This window comes from Tenrec ecaudatus, chromosome 9, assembly GCF_050624435.1.
Source record: "Tenrec ecaudatus isolate mTenEca1 chromosome 9, mTenEca1.hap1, whole genome shotgun sequence".
NCBI lineage: Eukaryota > Metazoa > Chordata > Mammalia > Afrosoricida > Tenrecidae > Tenrec > Tenrec ecaudatus.
The window spans coordinates 53,000,299-53,011,930 of NC_134538.1; the positions used below are offsets into that span (position 1 = coordinate 53,000,299).

Sequence of the window (11,632 nt, forward strand, 5' to 3'; positions counted from 1 at the left end):
CGTGGTTAAACTGTTGCTGTTTTCCACTACCAATCATCAGAGTAAAAAATATATTTTTTAAGGTAAAAATGTGCACAATGTCCTTATAGGTATGGGACTGGAAAAAGTCTGTTTTATTATCTTCCTCTTGGAGAAAATTCAGGCTGAATATGCAAATTATTTTCAGAAAGTAGGGCACTTTAAAAATATTTTATGATTTGAGAAAACGGCGATGCTCAAAGCCACCTCACCTCCCCAAAAATAGACTAGGTGGGTTCCCTGATGAAAAAAAGGCAACAAAACGCCTAGCGTTATGGTTTTAGAACCTGGGCCAAGGCTTTCACTCACTCATGTTACCATATCCAACCTACCCCCTTGTCTGCGCCCCAGAAGTCAGAATGTGGACATAAATCCTTTAGATTACAGGAATACGGAATCTCTCACTTCCATTCAAGGTGATAGATCAAGGTCGGGGAGGGACCAGGCCCAGATCTCCCTGTATGGCGCCTTTTCTTTGACCTTGACGGGCAGCGCGACCTTGAGGTCTACGTTTCCCTCAGTTGCCCCCTCTGTGCAATGGGGAGACGATCCCTCAGCGCCTGCACAGAGTCCGAGTTGGAAGCCAGAGCTCTGGCCTCGGTCCCCTCCCCAGCATTCTGCTCGCTCCCGCACTCTTACCCAGCTCCCTTCAAGACTCCTTCCCCCACAGCCCCACGCAGCCAGCTCAGTGCCGCAGCCACCCCGACGCAGACCGCGGGCGGGAACCTGCTTCCCGTCCATCACGCGCCAGCTTCCCGCCCCTTCCATGCCCGCCGGCACCGAGGTCTCCGCTTATAGGCCAACACGGCCATCATTCCAACCCAGACACCGTCGTGATTGGTCAACGCCAAGGCGCGCGACCAGCCCGAGGGCGTGGCCTAAGACCGCTATAAAAGGGGCGGGGCGGCCACGCTCCTGCCGCTTTGCAGACGCCGCCGCCTGAACCTGTAGTCTTGTCTGGTCCTGCTGTGCCCAGCCATGGTCAACCCTACTGTGTTTTTCGACATAGCCGCCGACGGCGAGCCCCTCGGCCGCGTTTCTTTCGAGGTGAGAACTGCGTCGCGGTAGGGAGACTGGAGGCCGGCAGCGAAGGCAGCGGGCCGCCGACTGAGCGGCAGCGGGCGTCGCGGCGGCGAACCCGTCTGGGGAAGGACCTATGTGGGAGCGCGGGTGCGGCCGGCAGGCGGGGGTGGCCGCGTCGCCATTTCCTGAGAAGGGGCCATTTTGGAAGGCGGGCGAGGCGCGGGGAGGAGGCTGGGGGCGGCGGGCAGACAAAGGCACGAGGGGCGGAGCAGGCCTCTACCCCCTCCCCCAACGGTCGCCGAGGACCATTGCCTGGGCCCACGCGCCCACCCGCCGCAGCACGTGTTGCCCGCGCCCTTCCGCCAGCCGCGGCCCAGCGCGCGAGTGCGGTGGGCCCCGCCTGAATTGGGGGGATGTAGTGCAGGGGAGCCACAAACGGTAGCGTTTGTGATTTAAGCTATCAATTTCGAGGACCCCTAGGGGTTGGGAGCGCCCTAAACTAAAAAGGCGTTCAACTTAGTATTGGGAGTCGTTTTTCATAAAACGGGTAGCTTAGGCAACACAATGTGTATTTCAGGAGGGTTAGTTAATAAAGGGTTTGAGATTCTTGTTACCCCCTTAGTGACTGGAGAACTATATACTTGAAAATTTTACGTACTGAAGTATGTGTTCGAGAGGGTTCTACTGGTTGTTTCCCCTGAATCCCGGAAGATCACGTAACTGTTAAAATAACGTGTAGTTTGGTTCGATTGCTTTCCCGGTTGGTTTAAAACCTGAAAATGTATTTGGAAAAATCCTAAAATTCCTTCCCGCTGCCCCTCCCCCCGCAGCGGAAATCTAAAAGGCGGCTGGTGGTTTCCTCCCTAACGCCCGCCTCTGCAGTGACTGCTGTGATGGAGCCTCCCGTGGAACCGCTTCCCGGTGTCCCAGTATGGAAATGTAAAGGGGGCAAGTGTAGGCAAGCAGTTCTAGGCCCCTTCTGGCGCTTCTAAGCCACACCACTCAATACAGCCCTACCTCCAGCAGGGTTGCCTCACCTTCCTCCAGCACCGAAGCTGACGGATTTGAAGTACTACCTAGCACTCGTACCAGGGCTCCTGATACTCTGAAAAGCCAGAAATGCTTTAGGGGAGTAGGAAGCCTCGTCTAATAGTTGACGAATTTGTTCGGGGAATTTGAAAAATGTATCGATTACAGCAAAATAGTAGAACGTTTTGGTACAATTAAGGTTGACCATAATAGTTTGGTTTACCCGATCTGGTAAGTAACTTTACATCCCAGTGCAACAAGGACCCTAGTGGAAACTTGGCCTGTGAGTGTCATTGCGCAGGCAGTCCTTTCAGTTAGTTTAAATGAGATCTGGAACTACTACTAAGGACTTTACTTGAAAATAACTGTAGCAACAGAAGAAGTATGGATAATTTTGAGAAAAGTTTAGTATGTTAACACCAAGTATGCTAGATCCAAGTACTTTCAGATAGTCCGAGGTCTTGCAAATGTTGCCTGTGGTGGTTAAGCACACAGAATATTGTGCCTCTGTATAACTTTGTGTATTTTAAGTAAATTAAGAGCAGGTGCTCTGGAAACTAAGAAGTGGTAGTTAATCTTAACCCACTAAGTTAATATCAGAAATAGTAGCATATTATTAGGTATTGGTGGCTGAAATAATAGCTTGTTATAGAAAGTATTTAATATCTCTAAGGGTTTTGCATATTACATTTTTTAACCCATATCCCAAGGGACATGAAGGCTGGCATTCAAATTGACCCCCAAAGAAGCACATTTACTGGGGAAAGTGACCAGACATTAGGTACTAAGGAACGAAATGTAATTGTGGATATTGTTACTTAACTTTTTTCTTTTCTTTCCTTTTAGCTGTTTGCAGACAAAGTTCCAAAGACAGCAGGTTGGTTTCTTTTTTTTTTTCTTTTTAACAAGAGTACTTAAATTTTAATGGTTTCATTACATGTATTTTTCTCCCCCCAATAGAAAACTTCCGCGCTCTGAGCACTGGGGAGAAAGGTTTTGGTTACAAAGGTTCCTGCTTCCACAGAATCATTCCAGGGTTTATGTGCCAGGTATGAGTGAAATCTGATTTTTACAGAGGGCTGCCCTCTTAAATAGGAAGTAAGCCCCACATTTTCAGAACACGTATGTTAGCTGTTGTCACTTGAGTGGGAACATTGTGGATTCAGTGAATCTAGTGTGTTTCCCAGAGGCATCACATTTTACTCTATTCACAGGGTGGTGACTTCACACGCCATAATGGCACTGGTGGCAAGTCCATCTATGGAGAGAAATTTGAAGATGAGAACTTCATCCTGAAGCACACAGGTCCTGGCATCCTGTCTATGGCAAATGCTGGACCCAATACGAACGGTTCCCAGTTTTTTATCTGCACCGCTAAGACTGAATGGTAAGGGTAAAAGTAAAGCAAACAAACAACTTAAGAATGGGCTTCTCACCATGTTAAGGAGTTTTTTCTCCTTATTTTATTTTGTGCTAAAGTTTTTTCCCTTCATTATGCTATATTGACTTATGGGGGTACTGTAAAATGCAAGCTGTTAGCTGTTTGGTGATGGTCGTAACTGTTCACTTCCTAGGTTGGATGGCAAGCACGTGGTCTTTGGTAAGGTGAAAGAAGGCATGAACATTGTGGAAGCCATGGAGCGTTGTGGTTCCAAGAATGGCAAGACCAGCAAGAAGATCACCATTGCTGACTGTGGACAACTCTAATTAAATGTGATCAGAATTTTCTGTTTCATCTTAAGCACCAGACCATTCCTTGTGTAGCTTGGGAAATCACCCTTCTATTCCCAATGTGCTTGCAGTATCGTTTAATCTTGTGCTCTCACTCCAGTTCTTCGAGTTTCCTACTTTCCTTAATCTCCCTGAGTCCAGCTGGAAAGCAGAGTTAAGTTTATGATTATGAAATAAAAGATAAACAATAACTCGTTCTTATTTGGGTTATGTCTCTGGACACATCTATTTGAAATTTCAATGAACTTGAAAATTTTAAGGTTTCTAAATCACAACTATGCACTCAACATGCAAAATGTCAATGTTGAGCCTACGACTCATAGTACGGCAAGAAAAATGACTAGAACCTAGAAAGTGGGGGAGTTCAGCTCATTTGCTAATACAGGTCTCCATGCAAAGGGCTCTTAGCCAGCACAACCTTGAGAATGGGGAGTCCTCAACAGTGCTGTCATGTAAGGGTCTATGTGAGTGGAACTCTGCCAATGACAAGCTTTTGAAGCTTGTCATTTGGAATACTGCAAAGGGGCATATTCCCAAGACTGCAAATGTTGAGAATAGGTATGCTGATCCCTAAGAGGTTCCTTCAAACAATGTTAGATTTTGAGGATTGCAATCAATGTCGTGAAATGAATGGGAAACCAATTTTGCTATGTGAATTTAGACCCAACTCACCAAAAGTTAATAACCACTTCCAAAAGAAAACATTACCTCTTAGTAAAGTATCTCAAGTCATTTGAGCTCAATCTAAAGTGGGAACCTGGCCAGCCAGTAGGACTGTAGGCCTCTACCCATACCAGGCTGCATCCTGGTGAGTTGAAACTAGTCTTATTTCATAGCTTTGGAAGTAAGTTATGGGCATATTACCTTAGGGAGGGGTGGTCAAGGGAGCAACGGGCAAAAGTTCCTCCAGAATTTCATTCCTATCCACTTTATTAGTAATAGGCCAGGATATTCAGTTTCTAAACTGACTAGATCCCTATTTGGAAGTTTTATTGTATACATGACTATAGTTATGATAAGCCCTTTTGTAGTAAATGTTTCCCAGTACTACAAATGGTCATAAATTTTTTTTGTTTGGAACCACTTAATTTTCATTTAAGATGGCTTGAATCAGCCTTTCAATACCAAATTACACCCTTGCATTCTGCTTACGAGAAAGGCCAGTTACAGAAATTTGTCTAGTTTTTAAACAACCACATACCCTTTAAGCAAAATCCCATTTCCCCTTCTAACCCTCGTAACTAGTATATTTCATATAAATGTGATTACACAGTATTTGCTCTTGTAGGATTAGTTGATGTGCACATATTTTCCAGTTTCATCCATTGGGCATGTGAATTTATCTTGACATTTTCTATGTAATTCATTTTCATCTGTCTGGACATTTTGGCTGTTGTGAAAAGTACTATAATCGACATTGGTGTACAGATTTGTTTTTCCTTATATACCTAGGACTGCAGCACCACAATTTTTCAATTTTTTGAGGAACTGCCAAATTATTCTTCAGAGGCTGTTTCGTTTTAAAATCCTACCTACATACATCAATAATAGATAAGGATTTCAATTTCTCTGAAAGCTCACCAACACCTATTTTCCTATAAAAAAAGACATTCTAATGAAAGGTATTGTTTTGATTTGCTTCTTATTGTCCCTATGAGTGTGAATCCACTTAATGGCAGTGAGTTCGAATTGTTTTTGAATAGTTAAGCAGTATTGGGTAGGTATTGGGCTTTGGGTAGTAAGGCATCTTTTTTAATTGTTTTATTGGCTCACAACTCTGCACAATCCATACATCAATTGTGTAAAGCACATTTGTACATTCATTACCCTCATCCTCAAAACATTTGCTCTCCACCTAAGGCCCTGGCATCAGCTCATTTTCCCCCTTCCTCCCTGCTCCCCCCTCCCTCATGAACCCTTAATAATTTATAAATTATGCCATATCATGCCCTCTCCAACGTCTCCCTTCACCCACTTTTCTGTTGTCCGTCCCCCAGGGAGGAGGTCACATGTTGATCCTTGTAATCGGTTACCCCTTTTCAACCCACCCTCCACCCACCCTCCCAGTATTGTCACTCACACAGCTGGTCCTGAAGGAATCATGTGCCCTGGATTCCCTGTTTCCAGTTCCTATCTGTACCAGTGTACATCCTCTGGTCTAGGCAGATTTGTAAGGTAGATTTGGGATCATGATAGTGGGAGCGTAGGAAGCATTTACAAACTGGAGGAAAGCTGTATTGCTCATCGGTGCTACATCGCACCCTGACTGACTCATCTCCCCTAGACCCCTGTGCAAGGGAATCCCCAGTGGCTTACAAATGGGCTTTGGGTCTCCACTCCGCACTCCCCACCTCATTCATTATGATATGCTTTTTTGTACTAAATCCCTTTAGCACCTCGTGATCACACAGACTGGTGTGCTTCCATGTAGGCTTTGTTGCTGCTGAGCTAGATGGCCGCTTGTTAAAGTAAAGGCTTCTTAATACTGTCTTCCAACCCATAAACAGAATGTCCTATTTATTTAGGTCGGTCAGTTGGTCAGTGGTTTGCATCCACTTGTCCCTCTGCAGAAGAAAAAAGGCTGTCTAGGCTTAAGACTTATAGTCTCAGAAACCCAAAGTGGCAGTTCTACTTGTATTGAAGTCAACCCAAAGGCAGGGGTTTGGATTTGGTTTGGTTAGTTTCTCCAATCAAGAATTCAATTTATTTATACCCATTCCAGACTCAGTAAGGTCAAGGACCCACTAATGTTTCATACGTTGATTTTGTATCCTGCCATGTAAAATTGGGTTTTTTTGTTGTAAAAAATACAAAAGCATAATATTCCTACATATACAATTGACCCTGATTATAGTCTTCACATTGCATTAGGTAAGCAAATCTGCACAAGATCTCTTTAAAATGTTGAAAAACAAGAATGCTACTTTGTAGACTAAGGTATGCCTGACCCAAGCCATGGTATTTTCCAATCGCTTCATATGCACATGAAAGATTGAACATTTGAATAAAATGTATGCATTTGAACTATAGTAGTATCAAAGAATACTGAAGGTACCATGAACTGCCAAAAGAATAAACTCTGTCTTGGAAGAAGTACAACCAGAATGTTCCTTAGAGGCGTACTTTGGACATGTCAGCCAAGACCAGTCCCTGGAGAAAAGGACATCATGCTTAGTTGAGTGGTGAGGCAGTGAAAAAGGAAGGCCCTTCAGGACACAGTGGCTGCAGCAATGAGCTCACACACAAGAACAATTATGAGGATGGCGCAGGACTGGGCAGTGTTAACAGTCTGTTCTACATTGGGCTGCTATGAGTTGGAATCAACTCGACAGCATCGGACAACAACATATTCTTCAAGTTGTACAAGCATTTTCCTGTTCTTTATGAATTATTTCTCTCCCATTTGCATAAACTCACTGCCCACTATGCTTTCTAGCTAACCTTTTATTTACTTTTTACTATTTATTGATTAGGTGAAGGTTTACAAAACAGATTGTAGTTGTATATACAACCGTTTATACACATTTTGTGTCTGTGCATTTCAGGCTCCTCAATGTACCATCAATTATCCCACTTCCTGTGTTTCCTGTTTCCATTCCTCCTCTTTTCCTTACACTCTTAGCTTTGTCCTTTAGCAAATGCTGCCCTTTTGATTTTAAATAGTAGATTGTTCTAACACACAGTGAATTCAGACCTGAAGGGTGACTACAAGCCGTCTTAGAGGTCCCACTAGTCTCTGTAGCAGTATGCTTGGTCTTTTTCACAATTTGAATCCTAGTCCATATTTTTCTCCCACTCTATTCAGAATGTTCTAATGTGATCCTCTTCAGAGCAGTTGGTAGTGTTGGGGCACCATCTAGATCTAGCCTCGGCATTGTGGAGACTGACGTTTTCATGGTCTACTAGACCATTGGACCAGTTGTTTCTCTCACTCTTCTTAGGCCTGGGAGAAACCAATAGTTTCACCTTACGCTCTCTACTTAATATTGTCATTGCGAACTGTTGTGCCAATTGACCTTGATGTCTTCCAAGACTGGGTATCTTGAGCCCCAGGCCCAACAAAGTGTTTGGTTATGTCTAAAACCTTTGTACACTGTATGATCCACCACATTCATGGATATATTTGCAGCAAACATAACTAGACATATACAAATATCCTGCCAAACCTATATATTTCCATGGATATACCCTCCCTGTCCTCCTCACACCCGTTCAACCTGTGTGTCTACTCAAGCTTCTACTTGTAGATGACCAATATGACAGGATTGTGTAGATAGAAGTTTTTGCATCTGTGGCCTTCAATTCTTACCTCCCAGTATCTTACCCTGTCTCCATTTTTTATGAGCTGCATTCTTATTGCATATTGCCTTCACCCAAGTCAACACTTATCAACCCTCTAGCCAGTGACATCCCCTCTCTCCTTTACCCTTCCACTACTGGTAATCATCAACGAATGTTTTCTTTTAGTGTGAAAATCTTTTCTTGACTTAAAATAGTGGTTGCATACAATATTTATCCTGTTCTCTTTTCTTACTATTTATCCTTTTCAATATAATACCCTCCAGGTTCTGTGTTATGAGGTGTTCCACAAAGTCATCTGTATTCTTTAACCCAATTTTATTTACTGATGAGCACTGAGATGGTCTCCATCTTTTGTTGCTATTGTGAAATAATATGCTCTTTTGCTATTGTGAATATTGGTGCAGTGACCATTCAGGGCATGGCTCTTATTTCTCTAAGGTATACAACAAGCCAAGAGACTGCTGGGTCACCTGGTATTTCTATCCCTAGATTTTTAAAGCATTTTTATTGGCACATAATCCATATATCATACACTTCAATAGTTCAATCATATCAAGATGAGTTCTACAATCAATTTTAGTATCCCAGGTTTTTTGAGAAAGCCCAGCCCGTGCCACTTCCCCAGTGGTTGCACCATTTTGCAATCTCCCCCAGTGTATGAGGATTCCAATCTCTCTGCACCCTCACCAACATTTGCTGTTTTCCTGGGGTTTGAATTTTGCTCTAAATGCTGGCGTGAGGTGCCATCGCGTTGTTTTAATTTTCTCTCTGGAATGGCTGAAGGTCTCATTAGTAACTCACAATAATAAACTGAACCTTGCCATCCTTACCAGTGGGTAGTCAGGATGCAGCCTGGCAGAAAGGCTTTTCACTTTAGATACATTTGCAACAGTTTAAAGGAACTCAAACATTTATTTGGACTTGCTAATCATCTGGACTCTTAAAATTGAAGCTGAAAAGCCCTAGTGGTCAGACAAACAACTTTTTTTCACCCATTCTGTGGAATGCAAACTTTTGAGGCCATGGAACTCTATGTAAATACTGCTTTTGAGGTGGTTTCACATGAGCAACTTGGGTTTATTGACTCACAAGAATTTTTCATGCCTACTAGGCGCCCTGGTGGCATAGAGGGTTGTGTGTTGGGTTGCTAAAAGTCAGCAGTTCAAAACCGCCAGTCACTCCAGGAGGAAGATGAGACTTTCTACTCCCGTCAAGAATTAGTCTTGGAAGTTCACAGGAGCAGTTCAACCCTATCCCATAGAGCAGTGGTTCCTAACGCCGCCACCTTTTCACAGTTCTTCATGCTGTGGGGATCCCACAACCATAACATTATTTCCGTTGCTACTTCATCACTGGCATTTTGCTACTCTTATGAACTAGGCGACCCAGTGAAAGGGTCGTTCGACACTCCCAAAGGAGTCACGACCCACAGGTTGAGAACCGCTGCTGTCGCACTATGATTTGAAATCGACTTATGGCAGTGAGTTTGGTTTTTTCGGTTTATTGATATGTTTGAAAAGCCCCGGTGGTTGGTGGGTTACACGTTGGGCTGCTAAGCACAGGGTCAGTAATTAGAACCCACCAGCATTCTGCAAGAGGAAAATGAGATTTCCTGCTTCCAGAAAAAGTTAGTTTTGGAAACTTAAAGGTGCCACTTTGCTGTATCGTTAGCTTATGCAACTAGGGATAGTTTTACTTCTGTCTTTCCAATTTGGGTGCCTTTTAGTTCCCATTCTTACCTTATTGCCTTGACTAGAACTTCCAGTAAGTCCAATAGCACTGAAGAAAGAAGTTCATACTGCACTGAAAACATTAGCCAAAAACAAGGGTGCAGAATTGATGACATACCTATTGAAACTCACTCGTCCAAGCCAGAAAATTTGGAAGACAGCTTCTTGGCCAACTGACAGGAAGAGATCCATATTTGTACCCATTCCAAAGGCAGGCGACCCAACAGAAAGCTCACATTATACAATACCATTGATATCACATACAAGTAACATTTTGCTGCACCCACACTTGCACGTTGACAAAGAGCACGTGGAACAAGGCATTCCATTACTGATGTCAGATGGATCTTGGCTGAAAGCAGAGAAGACCAGAAAGATGTACTTGTGTTTTATTGACTATGCCAAGGCATTTGACTATGTGAATCATAGTAAACTTCATTGCACGCTTCCTTGTGCTCAGGAAGAGCCTGTACATGGGTCAAGAGACAGTTATGCCACCAGAGTAAACCATGCCACACTGCATGGTTTGAAATCAGAGAAGGTGTGCATCAGGGGTGTATCCTCTTGGCACACGTGTTCAATTTGTATGCTGAGCAAATAATCAGAAGCTGGATTATGTGAAGAATGTGGGATCTGGGGTTAAGGAAGGGTTATTAACCTGAGATAGCAGATAGATGATCTTAGTTGCTGAAAGTGAGGATTTGGGGCACTTGCTTATGAAGATCAAGGATTGCAGACTTCAGTATGACTCAATGTAAAGAAGACAAAAATCCTCACAACTGAACCAAAAGGTGACCTTTCTCATGTCAAATGGGGAAAAGGTTGATGTCAAAGATTTTGTCTTGCTTAAATCCACAATCCATGTTCAAGGAAACAGCAATCAAGAGATCAAAGGACACATTGCATTGGATATGTCTGCAGCACAAGAGTTGAGAGACAAGGGTGTTACTTTGAAGACTAAAATGTACCTGGCCCCAGTCATGATATTTTCAGTCACCTCATTTGCATATGAAAATTGGACTTTGAATAAGAAAGACTGGGGACGAATCAATGCATGTGAATTATGGTGCTGGCAAAGAATACTGAAAGTACCTTGCATTGCTAAAGAACCAACAGATGCGTCTTAGAAGAAGTACAACCAGAATGCCTCTTAGCGGCAATGGTGCCAAGGCTTCATCTCAGGTACTTAGGATATGCTGTCAGGAGGACCTCTAGCTTGGTAAAGTCGAGGGGCAGTGTAGAAGAGAAAGGCCCCGCATGAGATGGATTGACAGCAGCTGCAACAATGGGCTCCGACACAGGAACACTCCTGAGGAAGGTGCAAGGCCAGGCAGGATTCTGTTCTGTGCGCACAGGGTCACTGTGAGTCAGAATGGAGTGATGGCATCTAACAAGGACTCCTTTGTTTTTTCCACCCATTGTCTGTTTCTGAAATCTTCGTTTGAACATGCTGGATTTCTATTTGCTGTATTTATATGACGTCCCAGTTTTCATTGAGTTTGCCAGTTTCTTGTTAAAGTATTTTCATGAAATCTGACGTTTGTCTGTTTTTTGTGGATTTAGTGTGCAGCTTTCTTGGTCTTTGCTTGCAGGCATTTAAAATACCTAAACAGGATTCCTTTGAATTCTTTAGATGGTATTTCCAATGCTTCTTTCTCACAGAGAGTTTATGATTCTGTATCATTGTTAGTTTTTTGAGCCACTCTATTGTGTTTCTTGATGTGAACTGAAATTGCCTTTGTCTCTGAGGCACTGAAGTAATTGTATATTAGTGTTCCCTGCCCAGGATATATAAAACA

At 43.4% G+C, this 11,632-nt stretch overlaps 1 protein-coding gene across 1 annotated transcript; it reads left to right on the forward strand.

Annotated features, from left to right (window-relative positions):
• Positions 1–931: 931 nt before the first annotated feature.
• On the forward strand, positions 932–4,002 carry PPIA (peptidylprolyl isomerase A). The gene is made up of 5 exons (XM_075558115.1): positions 932–1,065; positions 2,917–2,947; positions 3,031–3,119; positions 3,285–3,457; positions 3,645–4,002. The coding sequence occupies exons 1-5, from the start codon at positions 997–999 to the stop codon at positions 3,775–3,777; spliced, it is 495 nt and encodes a 164-aa protein (XP_075414230.1). The 5' UTR covers positions 932–996; the 3' UTR covers positions 3,778–4,002.
• Positions 4,003–11,632: the final 7,630 nt, after the last annotated feature.

Excerpts from the sequence above, each read along its gene's own strand:
- PPIA (XM_075558115.1), top strand. The coding sequence starts at position 997 with ATGGTCAACCCTACTGTGTTTTTCGACATAGCCGCCGACGGCGAGCCC. Across the intron at positions 3,120-3,284 it reads TTCCAGGGTTTATGTGCCAG|GGTGGTGACTTCACACGCCA; the intron begins GTATGAGTGAAA and ends CTCTATTCACAG. Across the intron at positions 3,458-3,644 it reads TGCACCGCTAAGACTGAATG|GTTGGATGGCAAGCACGTGG; the intron begins GTAAGGGTAAAA and ends TTCACTTCCTAG.